The sequence below is a fragment of the Coenobita brevimanus genome, chromosome 99, assembly GCF_032717465.1.
Source record: "Coenobita brevimanus isolate Jiangsu-jjx chromosome 99, ASM3271746v2, whole genome shotgun sequence".
Classification (NCBI taxonomy): Eukaryota; Metazoa; Arthropoda; class Malacostraca; order Decapoda; family Coenobitidae; genus Coenobita; species Coenobita brevimanus.
Window position 1 is genome coordinate 16278495 of NC_137052.1, and position 22568 is coordinate 16301062.

The following is a 22568-nucleotide window of genomic DNA, read 5'->3' on the forward strand; positions in this document are numbered from 1 at the left end:
GGCTCATGGCCTTTGGTTCCTTCTTCCTCGCATTAAAAAAAAAAAAACTTGGCTCCTCGAGTCCGATAAAGGCAAATTCCGCTATATTGAAGTCCGTTATATCGAGGTTTTACTGAACTAGTGGAGAAGGGACAAAAAGTGAGCAGATGGAGAGAACACTTTAAGGAATTGTAACATAGAGAATGGAAGTAATGCAAGTATAAGTGGCTGGGGAATGGCTGGAAGAAGGAGGGAGGTGAGAAGACAGGAAGAAATCAGTAGGATAGAAGTTGTGGAAGCAATGAAGAAAGTCAAATTGGGGAAAGCCCCAGGAATTGATGGAGTGTGTGGTGAAATGCTGAAGCATGGGGGAGAGATAGTAGTAGAATGGATGTGGAAGATGTGCAGATTGGCCTGGGAGGAAGGTAGAGTCCTGGAGAATTGGAAGTCAGGTATAACTATTCCCTTGTACAAAGGAAAAGGGGAAAAAGAAGTGTGTGGTAATCATAGGGGCATTTGTCTTCTTAGTGTAATAGGAAAAGTGTATGGTAGGATATTTATTGACAGAGTTAGGGAAATAGCAGAGGAACTAGTTGAAGAACAGGGAGGCTTTAAGAAGGGAAGAGGTTGTGTAGATCAGATGTTCATTCTTAGATCTTTAGTGGAAAAGTTTCTAGAGAAGGGAAAGAAGTTGTATGCGGCCTTCATGGATTTGGAGAAAGCATATAGCAGGGTGGATAGACAAGGATTGTGGAAAGTATTAAGAATATATGGAGTAGATGGGAGTTGTTGAATGCTGTGAAGAGTATGTATGGTGGTGCTAAGGCTGCAGTGCGTGTGGATGGTGAAGTGAGTGAATTTTTCTCTTTGAAGGTTGGGTTGAAACAGGGATGTGTCATGACTCCATGGTTGTTAATCTGTACATGAACGGGGTAATAAAAGAGATACAAGTTAGGGCAGTGGAAGTTGGAGTGGCCCCAGTGAGAGAGGATAGTGTTTGGAAACTCCCTGTACTGTTGTTTGCAGATGATACTGTGTTGTTGAGTGAAGACGAAGGGGAGCTGCAAGGCTTGGTGGATGAGTTTGGGAGAGTGTGTAAGAAACGGAATCTAAAGGTGAATGCAGGGAAGAGTAAAGTGATGGTCTTTGAGAGAAGTGAAGTCAGTGAATGTACAATGAGGTTGGATGGTGAGGAATTGGAGAATGTGAGTACGTTTAAGTACTTTGGGAGTGTGATGAGTAAGGATGGAGGTTTGGAGGGTGAAGTGCTTGAATGGGTACAACAAGGAAGAAAGGTTGCTGGTTCCTTGAAATCAGGGATAAGAAATAGGAAAGTGAGCATGGAAGTGAAATGGGTACTACATGACACTATTGTGATACCAACTCTAATGTATGGAAGTGAAGCTTGGATGTTGTTGGAAGAACAGAGGTCAAGAGTGAGAGCAGTGAAAATTAGTTATTTGAGAGGAGTCTGTGGAGTCACATGGAGAGGCAGGCTGACAAATGAGGATATAAAGGAGCGTTGTGGTGTGGATGTGGATGTGATAGGAAGCATTTGGAGGAACTCACTGAGGTGGTTTGGCCATGTGGAGAGGATGGAGGATGAGAGACTGACGAGGAGAGTGTATGTGAGTGAGGTGGAGGGGGGGAAGAGGGAGGGGGAGGCTTTCAGTTTTTGGCTATTTTCTTGAAAACTACAAATCGTATCAACACCGGATTTGTCTCTTTGGAAAGCTGGTGAAATTCTCTATCAAAACTTCTAATAACATTTTCCTGTTTGATGGAAAACACTCGAATGGTGATGTTGGGAATTTAACGTGACGTAGCGAAATTTTATTCACGGCCGCCTAATGTTGTCTTATTCATGTTTTCTTGTTTTTTTGTGGTGCTTATCAGCTAGAACAAACATCGACGAATAAGATGACATAGGTTTCATGGCAGTATATGGATGTTTGGGTGGCGAAAATAAGGAGAGAATACATGTTGTTTGCCTCACGCGGGCAGCCGGGCCATGCAGCTTCGCAGATAAAGTCGTGCGCCGGAAAACTTACTGAAACTTATCGTGCGCGAGAGGATTAAGATGAGAGTGACCAGCCTCACTCATCCCTGAGTGGCATTACATGAGCAATCAACCCCAACCATCCCTTGGATATAAACCTTCACCGGCTCAATCCGATTGGAGCTCAATAATTACCCTCTAAACCACTAGGCGCCAAAATTTGGTTATATGGTTACCACCCAGCGTAGTCACTTTTGAAATTGAATCTGGCTGTGCAACCCACCATTCTGTGATCACTTCCGATATTTACTTTGTTGATAACTGTGACATTTGTGATCGTGTTATTCTTATCTGCTATAATGAAGTTGATGTCATTCTTTGTTATTCCATTTGGGCCTCTCCAGGTCCACTTTCTCCCTGTTCTTTTGTGAAAGAATGTGTTCATTATTCTCATGTTAAACATTTCAGCAAAATTTACCAGCATTTCTCCTCTTGCATTCCATTCTCCCACTCCAAATTTTCCCATATATTGCTTCTCCATTTTTCGACTTCCCAACTTCTGCATTGAAATCTCCCATGGGTATAGTATATGTGGTCTTTTCTTCTTCCATAATCGGGGAGATGTCGTCATAGAATGTTTCTATTTCTTCATGTGAGCTTTGAGAAGTTGGTACATATACTTGTATTACTTTCAGGATATACTTTTTGCTCAGTTTAATGACAACCAATGCTGCTCTGTCAGATACACTGTTGAATTTAACATTGTTGTCTGCAAGATTTCTGTTAATTGGAAATCCTGTACCAGTAACTCTTTCATTTTGGCTTCCTCTGTAGTAAAATAGGTGGTTGCTGTCTTCGAGCTGAATTACTTTTTCTTCTTTTCTGTGGAGCTCACTCAGACCTACAATATCCCAACTAATGTTTTCCAGTTCAGTTATTAAGCTATCAAGTTTGTAATCTTCTGTGAGGCTTCTTACATTGTATGCATATATCTTCATGGATTTCAGTTTGTTTAATATCACAGAGTCTGACTTGCCAACACAGTGCCTACTCACTTTCGGTGGCACACTGCCCGTAAGCACAGGAGGCAGTGCGGTTCGGCCTTTAGTAGATGATGAACCAACAGGAATGCCCGTGAAATCATTTGCAATAGAACTCATGTTCGGTTGGGTGTGGTAGGTGGGGGTGCCCATCATCCACTCACTCAATGTAGAGTGATGCCATATGAGCTCTACACTGAGTGACAAGCCAAATGGTTTCCAGTACCCAGGAAACCATTTACTACTCTGGGTGGTAACAGTATAACTGGGGTTTCTGGCAGGGTTAAGTGTCCCCCAGATTCCCCTATCCAAAATCACTAAATCATGGCAGTCGTTTCAGAGAGCCTCGGAGGGCCCAATACCTGCCCAGGGCCCCAACCAAATGGGCAGACCCACGTGGCCATGTGGAATGTGAGAGGTGTGAATGAGGAGAGCAAGAGGGTGGAAGTGGTGAATGTGTTCAAGAGTGCGAGATATGCTGTGATGGCATTGTGTGAAACGAAGATGAAAGGGTGCGAAGTAGAGGAGTGGGAGGGTGTGAAATGTGTAAGATCGGGCGAGGAAGATTCAAGGAAGGAGTTGCTTTGTTGATGAATGAGATGTGTCAGAGTGGAATGAGAGATTACGAATGTGTCAGCTCGAGGTGTATGTATGTCAAGTTCAAGTTTGAGAAGGTGAAAGTGGCAGATTGTAGCATATGCACCGTATGAGGACAGGAGTGAGAGGGAGAAAGACTGGTTATGGGATGAGCTGGGTGAAGTAGCGGGAGAAATGCCCAGGATCTATAAAGTGATCGTGATGGGGGATATGAATGGAAGAGTAGGCTCTGGTCCTGAGGATGACATAATGGGTTGTTCTGTAGTACCAGGAGAAAATTATAATGGGTTTCGACTAAAGGATGTGGCAGGAGAGGAGGTTGTGCATTTGTAATTTGTATTTCAAACACAAAGATGCACATAAATATACATGGTATACAGGAAATGGGGATCATGTTGAAAGAAGCCTGATTGATTACATGCTCGTAGAGAGGTCGATGATGGGAATGGTTGCTGATATGAAGGTTGTGAGAGGACGATGTGGAGGTCTGTCAGATCATATGATCGTGGTATGCAAGATAAGCTGAGAGGAGTGAGGTGGATCAAGGGAGAGAGGAACAGTCAGGGAGAAAGACTGAAAGTTGAGAAGCTGGGGATCAAAGAAATGGCAGATGATTACAGGACCAAAGTAGAGGACGAGTTAGATTCAGTAAACTGGAATGAATTGGATCTGGACAGCCTGTGGAATGCATATGGGGATTGCTTAGTTAGGAATGCTAAAGTGGTGTGTGGTGTGGCAAAAGTATCAACAAAAAAGAAGGGTATGGCATGGTGGGATGAGGAGGTTAAGAGAGCGGTGGAGGAAAAGAGGAAGGAGTGGCTAAAGTGGTTACAGGATATGGGTTCAATTGAAATTAGAACTGAGTGTATCGAGAGCAAGAAGCACGTAAAGAGACTAGTGAAGAGGAAAAAGGAGGAGGTAAATGATGATCTGGGAAGAAAAATTAATGCAAACTACTCTGAAAATAGGAAGTTATTCTGAAAAGAAGTGCAGAAATGTAAAAATCAAAGTGGATAGAAATGTGATGATGTGAAGGATGCAGGTGGTAGGTTACTGACCCATGGAGATGAAGTAAGGACCAGATGGAAAGAATATTTGAAAGCCTGATGAATGGGAATAGAGAGAGCAGAGTGGCTGTAAACATGATTGGTTGTGGGGGAGTGCAGAGAAGGAATGCAGTGCCAAGAGACATGACACTTGCACAGGTTAAGAGCGCTGTGAAACGGCTGAAAAATGGGAAAGCAGCTGGGGTTGATGAGATGTATGCAGAGATGCTTAAGTGTAGTGGAGAGAGTGGAATGAAGTGCTTGTTGGAGATATGTAAGAAGGCATGGATGAGTGAAACTGTGCCTGCTGAGTGGAAAAAGGCTGTGATTGTACCCCTGTACAAAAATAAAGGTGAACGAAGTGAGTGCAAGAATTATCATGGCATAAGTTTCTTGAGTGTGGTAAGGAAGGTATATGGAAGAATTATTACAGAGAAAGTAAGAGAGATATCAGAAGTCCTAGTGAGTTATGAACAGGGTGGCTTTAGAAGTGGCAGAGGATGTATGGATCAAGTATTTGCAGTAAGACAGATAGCAGAGAAGGCATGTGAGAAGGACCATAAGGTGTTTATGGCATTCATAGATCTGGTAAAAGCATACGACAAAGTAGACAGAGAGGGATTGTGGAAAGTTTTGTGCATCTATGGTGTAGATGGTAAGCTGCTAGGTGCTGTCAGGAGTTTTTATGATGGTAGCGAAGCATGTGCAAGGGTTAATGGGCATCTAAGTGAATGGTTCACGATCGGTGTGGGTGTGCAACAAGGTTGCGTGATGTCCTCATGGTTGTTCAGTATATATATATATATATATGGATGGGGTGATGAGAGAAGTAAAAACATGAGTAATGGAGAAAGGGATGACGTTGGTAATGATTGGTGATAGATGGAATATCTCAGATTTGTTGTATGCTGATAATGCAGTACTGCTTGCAAGTACCGGATAAGAACTTAGCTAGTGTAGAGTTTTGCTGATGCCTGTGAGCGTCGTGCCTTGAGAGTAAATGTAGAAAAGAGTAAAATGATGATTATTGAGAGAGAAGGTGACTCCCAGTGAGATGTCACAGTGAATGGAGAGAGACTAGAATTGGTGAGAGAGTTCAAATACCTGGATACAGTGATAGAAAAGAGAGGAAAATGTGCAAAAGAAGTTGAAAGTAGAGTGACACAAGGAAGAAAAGTAGCTGGTGCAGTGAAGGCCTTGATAAGAAACAGAGGCTTCAGTGTTGCAGCTGCACGAGGCTTACACGAAGGAGTGTTAGTGCCAGCTTTAACATATGGGTGTGAGACTGGTGTGGCATGAAAATGAAAAGTCAGGAGTAAGAGCAGTGGAGATAGGACTGCTGAGGAATATACAGTATGTGGAGTACAGAGGGTGGATAGGATACGAAATAATGTGATTCATGAAAGGTGTGGAGTGAGGAAGTTGGTGGACACCAGAATCGAAGAGAGTGTACCGAGATGGTATTGTCATGTGGAAAGAATGGATAACAATAGAATGGTGAAAAAGGTATACCTGAGCAAATTTGGAGGAGGAAGGAGGCGAGGTAGGCCAAGGAGAAGGTTGAAGGTGGAGAGATATGGTGGATGAGTGTTTGAGGAAGAGAGGTTTGGAAGTCGGTGAGGCTAGGGAACTGACAAGAGATCGAGCTGGCTGGATGAATGTTTTGAAGAGAAGTGCATGATCAGGGATTTTGGCACCCCTTGCGAGCATGGCAGCATCTGGATTTACTCAGTCAGATATGTTTGTGTGAAGCTGCAGAATGTGGTGAATGTTTCTTTGGCGTATCGAATAGAGCCAGGATTCCGAGGGATTGAATGATGAGTGAATGGAAGTGTGGCCTGTTTGATTTGGGCAAGTTTGTGCTGTCTGGACGTTGCTACTCCTCACCCTGCCCTTGGGTGGGGAAAGGAGGTCTGGATGATGATGATGATGAATGTATATGTATATATATGTATATACAGGAGTCCCTCGATTATCCGACGTAATGGAGCCGTCAGTACATCCAGGTAAGGACAAAATCCAGATACGGAGCAATATCCTCTACTGTACCTATACCCATCCTTTATGTACAGTACCCCCTCTTGATTATTGTGGCAGCATTCTTCAGTCTTTCAGCTTTGTAGACATCAAAGCACACATGGGAATATCCAGTATAATGCTAGACACTAAGAAAACAATGCATAAACAACAAAAATCCACACAAAAAAAATAAAGTCAACAGTTGCAAAAATAATTTGAACCCTCCTGGGAACCATAAGTTTTCAGTAAGTTTCTGGGACACCAACAGAGTGGAGATCCCAGCAATGGTTGCTTCCACATGCACAAAGAAAAAGGTTTACTGCTAAATTTGCCTCCGGAAACTGGTTATATTAGTATAAATTGTATACCATCATCTGTGCGGGTGTTTATACTGTAAGATAAGCCATAAAGACACACAAAATTGATGAGTAATTGTGCAGATGTGCAGTGAGAGTACACTTGGTCAAGGATAAAAATACTGTAGCTTCAAATAACTTCCCAACATCCTATAGTCATTGCACATGAGTCTGAAGGTGTCATTATCATGCCCTGGCAACCTACCTGTCGACAGTGCATCCAATTTTGTACATACAGTATTACGATACACATGTGATTCGTGTATAATATGTTCATGTATATTGTAATAATATCATGTATAATATATTCATGTATAATAATATGATTCATGTCCAATATGATATGAAATCAAATGCACTGTTGACTGGTAGGTTGCCAGGGTATGATAATGACACCTTCAACCTTGTGTGCCATGACTATAGGTCAAAATTTAGCCTGCACCTTGTAAGAGCTAAGCATATGTCTAGATGCAGAATTCATGAGCTTTCTTGTGGTGTTTTTGGAATTTAGATACGACCATTAGTGTTTAATTAAATCACCAAGAACTAAAAAAAAAAAAATCCCCCATGGTGATGCAAGGAGATAAGATGGTGGGAGGCCAGACAGGCATTGCACTAAGCAGGGATGGGGGGGATGGGGAGGGAGACATACCTGGCAGTGCTGAGCACGGAGGGGGATGGAGGAGGGATGGGGGGAGAAGTGAGGGCGGCTGGGGGACTTTGACCTTTTGGTGAGGAGGCGGACGGGTGTTTTTGCTGTGCCGGTGGGTTAATGCCTACTTATGCATGGGCGGTAGTATTGGAGTAATCCAGGCGGCTGGGGTACTTTGACCATTTGGTGAGGAGGCGGACGGGCATTTTGCTCAGCTGTTGGATTGTGATCTATTACCGCACGGGCTGAGAGAGGCCAGCCAGCCACATGACAAATTTTTAGAATTTGGAGGCTGCCCGGCCGCTGATATTGGAAATTTTAAGTTTGGATTTGGATAAAGAAATCTATCTATCTGTCTGTCTATTGCCGGACACCTCAATCCCTTAAGGGGTGACCACAAACAAATCGCCTCCATGTCACTGTGTCCCCCACCATGTCACTGCGCTGCTCCCAGCTTACACCCCCCTCTCTCGTATACCTCTCCACTCCATCCCTCCATCTCATCCAGATACGGAAATAATAGGGCCGAGGCCTAACGTTCAGATATGAAGCATGTCGGAATCGGAATGTCCAGATAATTGAGGGATTACTGTACAGTGCTCGTCAGAATTATTGAGCGCCCTGCGTCCCTCCTAAGAAACAAACCTTTCAACATTGAAAAAACATATAAATAATGCATTTTATTTACCTTTAGTGCTTCATAGGGTAGCCTTTACGTTTCTTCACGGACTTGAGACATCTTGGAAGTGAAAGGGCGAGGCTCCTGGGGTGCTGGAGGGGTATTTTGTCCCAGGAGTCACGAATGGCAGCTTCCAGCTTAGGCAGAGAGCTAACGTCCTTCCCTTGGAGACTCTTCTTTACGAGGTACCAGAGGTTTTCAATCGGGTTGAGGTCTGGGCTTTTTCCTGGCCAGTCTGTCATGAATGATACCTCGCGGTCACGAAGCCAATTGGTGACCGATTTGGCCTTGTGAGCAGGTGCACCGTCCTGCTGAAACACTCGTGCACCTGTTAGCTCGAATGAGTCTGGTAAATGATCACACAGAAGCTCCAGGTAAACATCCTGATTCACTCTAACATTCTTGGGAAGCACAACAAGCTTCCCCAAACCTTGACCCAAGAAACAAGCCCACACCATGAGTGAATCAGGATGTTTAACTGTGCTTTCTACATACCGTGGGTCAAGTGGGTCACTACCTTTGCGTCGATACACACGTGCTCCTCTGTTACAGGTAACACTAAACGTTGCCTCATCAGACCACAACACTGACAACCATTGCTCCTCACCCCAGTTTAGATATTTACTAGCAAAGGCAAGCCTACGAATTCTCTGGCTCTTGGTGAGAAGAGGCTTTTTCACAGGCCTATGACTTGTGTAACCAAGCTCATGCACCCTACGAGACACTGTTCTCACAGACACCTCACCAAACACTTCCGGGTTGCTCTCCTTAATTTTCCTTGCACTCACACGAGGATTAAACTCCACTGCACGTTTTAAAACATTAACAGACCTTGGGGAAGTTTTGCTAGGCCTACCAGACCTTGGTTTCTTTGTGGGAACTTCACCACTGTTTTCCACCAGAAACCGCGCACACCAACGACGCACTGTTGATCATGCCACACCAACCAATTCACTAATTTCCTTTGTCTGGTGGCCTGCCTCCTTTAGAGCAATGATCTGGGATGTGATTTCACTCGATAGTTCACGGGTAGGTGCCATAACAAAGTTGTGAAGGCCTAAACCCTGCGGGACACTCGGTAAAAAATGTCGCAATTTGAGAGGGACACTCGGCGGGAACCAACCAGCACGTCGGAAGGCCTCAGGTTACCGTGACGTCATGCTCGGAGCTCAAACTTGTGGCTCAATTTTTACCCCCAAAAATGGGTGATTCTTTTTTGACCATAAGTATTGCGCGCCTAGTGGACAACGTTGAATAATTTTGACGAGTACAGTAATCCCGCATGTTTCGCGGTAGTTACGTTCTTGTAACCCCCGCGAAAATTTAAATCCGCGAATACTCTATTAACAATGAATCTTGCACTTGTGTCCACCATGCTGCCCATCACACAGTCCATGTCCATACTGATTGCGAGACAATTCGCCGTCAGACAATTCCCCGTCAAAACATGGACGATTCCCCTTCAGAACAATTCGCACCCTGGACGATTCCCCGCCATTTTATAAATATACTAATCAATACTTCTATAAATATACTTATTATTAATTAATCAATACTTTAATAACTATATTTCAGGGGGATCCGGGATCCAGCAAAGTCTATGTTCAGTAGCGTAGGTTCTGGATATTATTTATTAGTTGCACCTTTAGTCAATAATTAACTTGTTTCTTCCTCGCTGTAGTTGCCTTTGAATTATATTCTAGCGTCACCCATAGCTATCTTCATTAATGAAGGCGAATTATCTTGTGTTTGTTGTGACTGCGAATTGTTCCGAAACCTCCATACGCATCCCGAAATACCTTCTTACAAGATTGAAAGCACATACTCCATTATGAAGGAAAAACGTAAACACCGTACTGTAATACACAATTATCTACACATTTATTCACAAAACAGTACAAAATGAAAAGATGCATTAACTGGTGATAGCAAACACTCGCACGGTCGTTTCTTAGCTTGTCCAGTAACACAATTTTCTCTGCTAAGGTCATAACTTGATCGTTTTGTCACTTTGGAGTGTTTACTAATTGTATTATTAGCCTTTGGTGAGGCTGGCTTACGTCCTGGGGCCATGTGGAAAGCAAGTGGGAGGCAAGAGGCTCGTATCATAGTGCAGTTACAAGAACACCAAACACGTGAGGCAATCAGGCGTTGACTGAAGAATGTGGGGCAGAGAGCAGTGTTGCCATATCCAAACAACGAAGTTATGCTAGGGCAGTGAAAAAATTATGCTAGATTGAGCAAATTTGTTCCAAGTAAAAAATGAATTATGCTAACTTGAAGCTAAATAATAAAATTCTATACATATTCATGCTACATATTAATTATGTACTGTTTACTATGAAAATATTAAAATGAACCTACATACAGTAAGAGGGTAAATATCGGTATCTACCCATACTGCTTTTTCCCACGAAACTTACGTTTTTCTGATGGATTTTGATGTGATTCATTCGATTTTGAGCATCATTTCCGTCAGAAATAACCAGATTTTGAGATATGACCCCCCCATCCCCCTGCAACAATGGGGGAGCTTTGGGGAATCGGGGGTTATAGGGAGGGGGGGAAACACAGAAAATGGTCATTTCCGACTGAAATGAAGCTGAAAATCGAATGAATCATACCAAAATCCATCGGAAAAACCTAGGTTTCATGGGTAAAATACAAAGCTCAAACTTATCCTAACCAAACCTAACCGAACCAAACCGAACCTAACCTAAAACCTAACCTAACCTAATCCAACCCAACCAAGCCCAAACTGAAAGTAACCAACTATTCAAACCTTACATCTTCTTACCTTATTCGTCTCTCTCTCTCTCTCTCTCTCTCTCTCTCTCTCTGATTTGTAGCTTTTATAAAATTATTCCAAAAATATTCCATTCCATTCTAAATTATACTAGAATGATGCTAAAACTTCTAATATGCTAAAAAATATTCCAGACTCGAAAATTTTATCAAAATTATGCTAAAAGAATAAAATTATGCTAGATATGGTAACACTGGCAGAGGGGCCACGGGAAAGGGACAGAGGGTGGCGTGAGTTTACCACGCTACAGTTGGAAGTTGCGGGAATTTCAAATTTTTTGTTTTCTGTATATTCAAGGATATTTTTGTTGAACTTATTAATGCTAAGAAAATCCGCGAGAGGGCAAAACCGTAGACAAAAAATCCGCAAAAAATGCGGGATTACTGTACTGTATACATGTGTAAATATATATGTATATATATATATATATATATATATATATATATACATATACTATATGTATACAGTACCCTCGCATCCAAGAAGATAATATTGTAGCCTGAGGGTCTCATCTTGGACAAGGAACATTTTGGACCCACACAAGAACTTATGGAAAAAGTTAATGTTGTCACAAAATCTTTGAAAAGTGACCCTAAAAACATCAACCTAGACCTAGTTTGCTACCAAAACAAATTTCCTCACCTTGAAAGTGTGAATTGCTGAGCTTGTTATCTCCAGCTAAGTAGCTCATTTATCTCCAGCTTAGTAGCTTGAGGTAGATGGGGGCTCTTCAGGGGGTTAGCAGATGGTTTCCTAGGCATGGTTATGTAAGGAGAGGCAATAACCTAGGAGCAAACGCTGAGTGCAGCGTGCAGTAGGTGTGTCCACGACGCTCAGATGAGGGAGACAAAAGGAAGCCCCACCTGCTCATCACATGACCAGGTGCCAGTATTTTATTGGACGACATTGCGGTTGTATTAACTGAAATGAAACTTAACAAATTAATTACTCTTCTGGCCGAGATTCGATCTCAGGCCTCTGCACTTGATACACGTGTGCATTACCACTGAGCCAAAAAGAGGATCCCCCGCTCTGCCTATAGGGAACGCGGGCTTTTACACACCCCATTACATCCCTATTTTCTCCCCTTGTTAATTAATTTGGTGAGTTTTGAACACCAAGTAGTGTTGCATCGGAGGCCACCATGGGGAGGCTGCGGACCACACCAAACAGCCCATTCCTGAAATGAAACTAACAAATTAATCACTGGTCTGGCCAGGATTTGAACTCAGGCCCTCGCACTTCATAGGCGCGCACATTACCACTGAGCCAAAGAGAGGATCTGCCACTTTGCCTTTAGGCAGCGCGGGCTTTTATACACCCTATTACACAACCACGTCACTCTCCTGGGCAAGGGAACTGTGTTGAAGTGGGTGAGACTGTCATAGCTGTATTCTCCTCGGATTTGGTCTGTTATGAACCATTGGTTCCGTATTGTGTATATGCAACCATATTACAGCAATATATTGGATTATTATTTATGTTCTCCCTCTTGGACACAAAACATTTTGGACAAACTCGTCTTGGATGTGAGGGTACTGTATACAGCTACCGCATATTGACTTAGGACCTCCCCCCTGCAAGGTATTAACAAACACAGAAATCATAGTATATCACAATGTTTGTTCATGAAATGCCATTCATTAATTTGAAATCATGTTTCCCTTGTTTTTCAGGACCAGTTGGATGCGTTTTGGCATGGAATCACTCAGATCTCTAAAGTACTCTAAGGACATTTCTTTGCACTAAACATTTGTCAGTTCAGTATTGAGGTTGTCCAGATTAGGTGTCTTCTTCCCTGCCATGATTTTTTTCATCTGTGCCCAGCAGTTTTCTATCGGATTTAGATCCGGACTGTTGCCAGGCCAGTCAAGGACCTCAATCCAATTCCAGAAGCCATTTTGTAACCTTTCTCAACTTGTGACATGGAGCTGAATCGTGCATGAAAAGTCGCACCCATGAATAGCAAAAAAGTTTAACAAATGATCTTTCAGAACTTGAATGTACCAGCCACCATTCATCATCAAGTTCTTAGGAAGAAACTAGAGGCCTCCCCTTCCCATTTCACCTGAGAAACATCCCCGTACCATTACTGATTGTGGGTGTTTAACATTTGGCACCATGTAAGCAGGGTCATATCGACTAAGGGAGGCAGGGCGATTAACCTTGGCAGAACGCACCCAGAACACTTGAAATGTGCTTTCATCGGAAAACATAACTCTTCTCCATTCATCCGATGTCCTGTGTGCATACTTCTTGGCAAACTGAATGCACTGCTATTTTCATATGGTCAGTGAGAAGTAGTTTCTTGGCTGCGGTGCGGCATGGCAAACCCTTCTCCTTCTGCAAACAGTGTTGGATAGTTCGAATTGAGACATGTTGTAACAGCTGGGGATGCATTCTCTTCAATTCTGCTGCTGTCAGTCGAAGATTCTTGATTACTTCCCTCTTCAGAAGCGTATCTGTACCTCTGGAAGTCGTCCTCTACTTTCCACCGCCATGCTTGTGTTCTGGTACGACATCAGGTGGCAGTCCGCGCACTGCAGCAAGAATCTTCATGACGGTCGACTTTGCACATCCAGTACGTTTACAAATCATGTTGATAGGGACATTATCCTGACTCCATGCAATGATACAGATCCCCTCATCACTTGAGCAATACTTTCCAGGCATGACAACTCGACTCTAGGAAAATAACAGGGCAAACAGTAATGCATACGAAAAAAGAGGGAGGTGCAAGCTTGGAGCAACAGGAACATATACTTCCACTCTCACTTCTGGGCAAGCACTGACGTGCTGAGTGTTTCACCACCTCCTGCCAACACCAGAGGAGTTGCCAGTTACTTCTTGCCCAAAAAATTCACTTGGTAGAGGTGGAAACACAAAGCAAAGACAGACAACTCTCCCATAGCAATTCTGTGTGTAGGTCCTAAGTCAATTTGCGCTGTGTGTATGTGTGTATATATATACACATATATATATATATATATATATATATATATTGATAGTGTTATGAGAGAAGTAGAAATCCTAGTTATTGACAGAGGGATGAAGATGTTAATGAATGATGAATGGTGTTGTATGTATTGATAGTGTTATGAGAGAGGTAGAAACCCGGGTTATTGACAGAGGGATGATGTTAATGAATGGTGAATGGTGCAGTAACTCAGGTATGATGTAAGCAGATGCTGCTGCTTTTACTTGCTAATGCTGAACAAGAGTTTTGCAGACTGATACAGAGTTTTGTTAATGTCTCTGTGCATTGTGTATTGAAAGTAGATGTAGGAAGGGGTAAAGTGATGGTTGTTGAGTGAAGATGACTGTTGGTGTAATGTTTTGGTGGATGGAGAGAGATTTGAATTGATGAAAGAGTTCAAGTACTTGACTGCAGTGATAGAAAAAAAAGATAAATGTACAAAGGAAGTGAGAAGCAGAGGCACAGGGAAGGAAAGTGGCTGGTGCTATGAATTCCTTGATACGAAAAGTCAAGGATTAAATTCACATCCTCTCGTATGTCAGGCCACTCCTCTGACGACTCAGTCACATCATCTTACCCCCTTCCAGACAAAAGTGGTGGTGCTGGTAGCAAAGGCAAGGCAGAAGATGCATTTGGTGATCTTCTAGGGTCTCAGGGATTCAGTTTCAGCAGCGGGAAGGATGCCGGACCTCGCACCATGGCACAGATGAAGAAGGTGGAACTGGCCAAGTGCATGGACCCAGAGAAACTTAAGGTACTGTATATAGTCCATTTACTTGTTTTGAATTTTATTTTTTACAGCTTATATGATGTAGCTCAGTACTTGAGCTCAACATATTTTCCACAGCACTTTTTCATGACTAGTGCTATATCCTTGTGTTATTCTTGTATTACAGCTCATCATTTAAGATGGAGAGATGTTTCAGGTTGTTAGTGTGAAATAACTTGGTCAGTGTGCTTTTCCCTGACAGAAATGTGGCATTCACAGCTTGAATATTGTTTTGTTTTTGCTTGAAATTCAGTGACCGATGTAGTGGACCAGAAGTTCTCCGTGCCAGAAGTTCAGTAATGACAACTACACATCCACCACTGATGACATCAGGGACATTCCCTGTGTGTCAGCCTTTTGTAAGGATGCCAGATTAGGTTAAGAAAACAACTCTGGGGAGATCTTGCAAGGGCCAAGCACCCCAAGTTAGGGACTGGGAACAAAAAAATTATTTTAACACAGCCTGGCATCTTTACAAAGAACCAGGATAGAGAGATGGGCAGAGTATCAGTGTGATGTTATCGGTGGGACATTCACAGTTGTCATTTAGGAACTTTTGACATGGAGAAACTTCTGGTCCACCACACTGGAAGAGCTGAAGATATATTAGTAAGTTCGTTTTCACCTTATGGAATTGGGCTGCTCTCACAGTCGAAATACTGTACTGTGTTTTGTATGCATGAAATTCATTGAACCTTAATTGTGAGGTGGGAATGAGTCTCCTTTGCTTCTGTACTTTATTCACTGTATCTTATCCTAATCTTTTGTCCTTTGGGGGCTTATTTCATATAGTTCATTGGCAGAATGAGAAGACTGTGGCTTCACATCCTTGCATGACACTGCTTAGTGACCAGCACCTATCTTAACCTTCTTTCTGATCACCAGTGTGGATTCCTCCAGGGATACTCCAGTGGCTATATTCTCACCTTCCTTTATGACTCTTGGCCATCTTCCTTCAGAAATTTTGTGAAAGCTTTGGCACTGCTCTTGACATCTCAAAGCCTTTTGACCAAGTTTGGCATAAATCTTTAATTTCCCACCAACCCCATTACAGTTTCTATCCTTCTATCTGTACCTCCATCTTTAGCTTCCTTTCTGTTGGCTCTGTAGCTGCTGTTGTAGAAGGCCACTGTTCTTCCAGAATGGTCAATAATGGTGTTCCTCAGGGCTCAGTCCTGTCACTAATTCGGCTTTCTTTTCTTCATCAGTGGTCATCCGAGACTCAGATTTTTATACCCCCTTTACAGCCCTAGACTTGGCAGCCAAGTGTCCCTCTCTGTCACCACCCCCTTCCATTCCTGGAAAAGTCCTCCTTTCTCCTCTAACTGGCTTCTGTACTCTCATCCCACCAACGTGTTACCTTTTCTCATGGAGGGTCCCTTGTCCATCCACACACTGAATCATTAACCCCTAAAGTACTATAACTGACGATCGTCAGTTTGCTAGTTTGCCACGTGGAGTCCTATGACTGGTCCTACGACTAACGATCGTAGAAGATCTGTTAAAAACTGCCGAGCACTAAGCCAGCCCCTTTTATGACATAAGTGGCTCCTACCCAATCAGAACTAAGGGATGAGGTGGTAGGATGGAAGATCCTGCCAACTCACCAGGTCTGTGGGGGGAACCCCCCCCCAGCCACATCTCTACCTCCCTCTGGCTGATTGGATATATCCAGCTCTGTCCCCTCCCACCCAACCAACTCATCAATACCACATCTGCATCATATGAGGTGGGTGTCTCACCCCACTCACCCCCACCAGAGACCCCTCACCCCCTCCTCCACCTCCCTCCATACCCCTTTTAAATCGAATGATGAGGCAGTTTCCTTCCCCTGATCCCTTTATGTGTGTTACCTCCCTCCATAATACTCCCCACACCACCTCCCCTGCATTTGGAGTGTGTCTCATTCCCCATCACCCTCACCAGAGACCCCTCATCCCACCACCACCTTCCTCCCTCCCAATCCTTTGTCCTGAATATGGCGCAGTAATTTCCCTGCTGTGATCAGCCTGTGTCTGTGTACTCACCATATTTTTTTTTTTTTTATGCTGACTCATCAGTGGAAACATATTTTAGATTGATTTCATTTATTTTGGTAAGGTTCTGTAACAAAAATTAGTTTCTTGCTGAATTTTTCTAGTTTGGATTTTTTTTTTCTTTTTTTACTCATGCTGAGTCCTACACCTAGTTCCATCAATAGAAACATATTTTACATTGATTTCATTGATTTTGGTAAGATTCTCTTGCAAAAATTAGGTTTCCATTGCTGTTTTCCTGATTTCTCTCTTACCATAATGGGGGACTTTTATAATCTTTGATTGGCGGTTTTACAGTAACCATTAGGCCTAGCGGACTTAGACTGGCCTTTTCAGGTGTTTAAGTTCAAGCTCTTCAAATCGATGAGAGAAAATTTTACCTTGGTTTAAGTTGAAAAATTGACCCCTAATTGCAGCTGGGGTGAAATATTGCTTCAGAAATATGCAGTCTTTAGGGGTTAACTCTCAAGAGAATGTTCACAAGAGCTATGTACCATTCATTAACACTTCTGTCAACAGCTCCCTGTTCAGCCACAACTCTGCTCACCTCACTGTAGAAAGCCTTTACTGTTTGTTCTTTCAGCATCCATATTTTCCTCCAGGGTGCATAGGTCCTCTTCATCACCACCCACTGCTTCAGCACCATGTCACATACCAGTAATTTGTGTTGCTGCGCACACTCTTCTCTCCCTATACCTCTAATATCCCTCACCAATTTCCTGTCGGTTCTCCTAGCCAGCAAATAGGTAGTCTGGCTGCTGTTTCCCCTAGACTCTATTCTATCTATCTATCTATAGCCCAACGCCCTAATCCCGCAAAGGGTGGCCGCAGACAAAACGCCTCCAAGTCGCTCTGTCACCCACCATTTGACTATCCTCCCCCCAACTCACCCCCCCCTCCCTCAAATACCTCTCAACTCCATCCCTCCACCTCATCCTCGGACTGCCTCTCCCTCTCCCTCCCTCCACCTCACCTACATACACCCTCTTAGTCTTTCATTCTCCATTCTCTTCACATGTCCAAACCACCTCAGTGTATTTCTCCTAATTTTCTCAACCACATCCACATCCACCCCACAGCGTTCTTTCACTTCTTCATTCGTCAACCTGTCCCTCCACGTCACTCCACATGCTCCTCTCAAGTAACTCATTCCCACTGCTCTCACTCTTGACTTGTTTCCCTCTTGCAAGGTCCATGCCTCGCTTCCATACGTCAGGGTAGGGATCACAATACTGTCATGCGGTGACTTCTTAACTTCCATACTCACCTCCCTATTTCTCATCACTGCTTTCAGTCCTTCCCTGCTGTACCCTTTCACGCACTTCATCCCCCAAAGTTCCATCCTTACTCATCACACTACCCAAGTACTTGAATGCACTCACATTCTCCATATCCTCACCATCCAACCTCACTGCACACTCTGTGACTTCATTCCTCTCAAACACCATAACTTTACTTTTGTTTACATTAACTTTCAGATTCCTCCTCCTACACACTGTCCCAAATTCATTCACCAAACCTTGCAACTCCCATTCATCTTCACTCAACAGTACTGTATCATCAGCAAACAGCAACACCGGAAGCTTCCAAATCTCACCCTCATTCATTAGAGCCACCCCCACATCCACTGCCCTACCCTGCACCTCCTTTACAACCCCATCCATGTATATATTAAACAGCCATGGAGACATCACACAACCCTGTTTCAGTCCCACATTGAGATCAAAGAACTCACTCAGCTCACCATCTACTCGCACCGTAACCCTAGCTCCCTCGTACATACTCTTCACAGCACTCAACAATTTCCCCTCCACTCCATATATTCTTAATACCTTCCACATACCTTGCGTATCTATTCTGTCATAAGCTTTCTCCAAGTCCATGAAGGCAGCATACACTTTTCTTCCCTTCTCTAGATACTTCTCCACTAAACATCTTAGAACAAATATCTGATCTACACACCCTTTTCCCTTCCTAAATCCCCCTTGTTCTTCTCCAACTAGCTCCTCTGTCATATGCCTAACCCTATCAATGAGTATTCTACCATATATTTTACCAGTCACACTAAGTAGGCAAATACCCCTATGGTTACCACATACTTCTCTCTCTCCTTTTCCTTTGTATAAAGGAACAATTATACCTGATTTCCAGTCCTCTGGAACCCTTCCCTCTTCCCAAGCCAATCTACACAACTTCCATATCCACTCCACAACAATATCACCCCCATACCTAAGCATTTCACCACACACTCCATCAATTCCTGGGGCCTTTCCCAGCTTAATGTTCTTCATCACTTCCACTACTTCCGCCCTACTGATCTCTTCCTCCCTCCTCTCATCTCTCCTTCTCCCAGCCATTCTCCAACCACTTATACTCGCACTGCTCTCACTCTCCACATTCAACAAGTCCTCAAAGTGCTCCTTCCATCTCCTCAGTTTCTCTCTCTTCTCCACCAACAATCTATTATTCATATCTTTCACTCCCCTACTATTTCCCCTTTCACACTACCTTACTTTCTTTACCTCCTTCCAACACAATTTCTTACTCTCCCTCCATTTCACACTCAGATTCCTCCCAAACTCCTCATCCACTTTCTTTTTACCCTCCTTCACCAGTCTCTTAACTTCCCTTCTCCTGCTCACATATACCTCTCGCTTCTCTCTCTCATCTTCTCCCCTACCTCTACTCGCCAACCATTCACTATATGCCTTCTTCTTTTGTTCCACAGCTTGTTTCACCTCATCATTCCACCATGCTGTCCCTTGCACACCCTTGCATCTCCTCCTCACTCCACAAACCGCCTCACACGCTGCGCCTATCTCTTCTGTGAATATCTTACATACGTCTTCCACCCCTTCCATCTGCTCTAGCTCATACCTTCCCAGTCTTTCTTCCACTATGCTCTTATACTCTGTCATTTTCTCACTATCTTGCAATTTCTCCACTCTTCTCACAGGAGTTGCTTCCTCCTGTCTTCCCCTTTGTCTCCTCAACCACTTTCTTTGCAGCTCTACCTTGGCCATCACTAAGTGATGGTCCGAGACTCCATTCCCCCACCCTCTCCACACTCTTGCATCCAACACTTGTCTTCTCATTCGCTCATCCACACATACGTAGTCTGTCATTGCCTTTCGTTCAACAAGTTCACCATCCATCCTCCTCATTACTCTCCATGTATACCGGTGGATCATCTTATGCCGAAAGTAGGTGTTGGCTATTGCCAACCCCTTACAAGCACAGATGTCCACCAAAGCACTTCCATTCCCATCTACGTCAGCTGGCACACCCCACTGACCAACCACTCCATCCACTCGTACATTCCCAACTTTGCCATTCATGTCTCCAATCAACAGCACTCTCTCGCTCCTCTCAAACTTGTCCATACATGCTTGTACACTCGCCCAAAACTCATCTTTCACTCTTGCCACTCGATCCTCTGTCGGGGCATACACGCATACAATCGCCCACGCTTGTATACCTACTTTCATCCTCACCCATACAATCCTTGCACCCACTGTTCCATACTCTCTTATACTCTCCTTCCACTTCTTGCTTATCATCAGACATACTCCCTCTCTTGCCCTCTCACTTTCATTGACTCCCGCACATATACCTAAACCATATTCCCATTCTCTCACCCTTTCACCTTACCATTTAGTTTCAGTCAATCCACATATATCCACTTTTGCATCCTCAAGCACCTGAACAATCTCTCTCTCTTTCACTTCATCATTCACTCCTCTCACATTCCATGTTCCCCTAGACTCAATTGTAATATAATAATTTTTATTATAGCTATTATTATTGCTGTTTTAGGTACTTGAGTTGATGGAGGGCCAGAAGAACATGTGTGCTCTGCTGTGCTCTGTAGACCTTACATTTTCCCATCCTTGAGTGGAAAAAATGGTTGAGATGATGATGGTGATGGTAATGATGATGATTTTTATTGCAGGTAATGGAATGGACAGAGGGCAAGAAGAAAAATATCCGTGCACTGCTGTGCTCGCTGCACACCATCATGTGGGAGGGATGTAAGTGGAATGAGTGTGGCATGCATCAGCTGGTGCAACAGAATGATGTCAAGAAGATGTACCGCAAGGCCTGTCTTGCCGTCCATCCTGATAAGGTGAGATGAACTTTGCTTAGGTTTCCTTAGATTATTAGGTCAGATTAGCTTGGGTGAGGTGAGATAACGGTAGGTTGAGTTGCATTAGGTTGTGCTGTGTGAAATGAGTTCAGGTTAGATTAAGTTAGGTTAGGTGAATGAATTTGGGACAGTGTGTAGGAGGAGGAAGCTGAAAGTTAATATAAACAAAAGTAAAGTTATGGTGTTTGAGAGGAATGAAGTCACAATGTACAGTGAGGTTGGATGGTGAGGATATGGAGAATGTGAATGCATTTAAGTACTTGGGTAGTGTGATGAGTAAGGATGGAACTTTGGGGGATGAAGTGCGTGAAAGGGTACAGCAGGGAAGGAAGGTTGTTAGTTCACTGAAAGCAGTGATGAGGAATAGGGAGGTGAGTATGGAAGTTAAGAAGTCACTGCATGATAGTATTGTGATCCCTACCCTGACGTATGGAAGCCAGGCGTGGACCTTGCAAGAGGGGAACAAGTCAAGAGTGAGAGCAGTAGAAATGAGTTACTTGAGAGGAGTGTGGAGTGACATGGAGGGACAGGTTGACGAATGAAGAAGTGAAGGAACGTTGTGGGGTGGATGTGGATGTGGCTGAGAAGATTACAAGAAATACACCGAGGTGGTTCGGACATGTGGAGAGAATGGAGAATGAAAGACTGACTAAGAGGGTGTATGTAGGTGAGGTGGAGGGAGGGAGAGGGAGAGGTAGACCGAGGATGAGGTGGAGGGAGGGAGTTGAGAGGTATATGAGGGACGGGGGGGTGAGTTGGGGGAGGATAGTCAAATGGTGGGTGACAGAGCGACTTGGAGGCGTTTTGTCTGCAGCCACCCTTTGCGGGATTAGGGCGTCGGGCTATAGATAGATAGATAGGTTAGATGAAAGGTTAGGATAGCCTGAGTTGGGTGGGGTGAAGTAGGTGGGGTTGTTAAATTAGGTTAGATTGGAGGGAGTACAGAGAGTGGTTAGGATACGATATAATGTGATTCGTGAAAGATGTGGAGTGCGGAAGTCGGCAGACACCAGAATCAAAGAGAGTGTACTGAGATGGTATGGTCGTGTGGAGAGAATGGATAACAACAGAGTGGTGAAAAAGGTATATCTGAGCGACTTTGAACGAGGGAGGAAACGAAGTAGTCCAAGGAGAAGCTGGAGGAACATGGTGGATGAGTGTGTGAGGAAGAGAGGTATGGAAGTCGGTGAGGCAAAGGGACTGGCAAGAGATAGAGCTGGCTGGATGAATGTTGCGAGAAGTGCATGATCATGGATCTGGCACCCCTTTTTAATGTGACAGCATCCGGATTGACTCCATCAGATACATTTATGTGAAGCTGCAGAATGTGGTGAATGTTTTTGGTGTATCAGATAGAGCCAGGATTCCGGGGGCTTGACTGATGAGTGAATGGAAGCCTGGCCCATTGGATTGGGCAAACTTGGGCTGTCTGGGCATTGCTACTCCTCACCCGGCCATAGGGTGGG

The 22568-nt window shown here is 43.8% G+C and overlaps 1 protein-coding gene across 1 annotated transcript in view; it reads left to right on the top strand.

Moving 5' to 3' along the window:
* Nucleotides 1-22568, top strand: part of aux (cyclin-G-associated kinase) — a 462562-nt gene that overhangs the window by 439753 nt on the left and 241 nt on the right. The window contains exons 24-25 of the mRNA XM_080283925.1: nt 14738-14904; nt 20908-21081. Of these exons, the coding sequence (XP_080140051.1) occupies nt 14738-14904; nt 20908-21081 (341 nt within the window). The remainder of the gene's footprint in view (nt 1-14737; nt 14905-20907; nt 21082-22568) is intronic.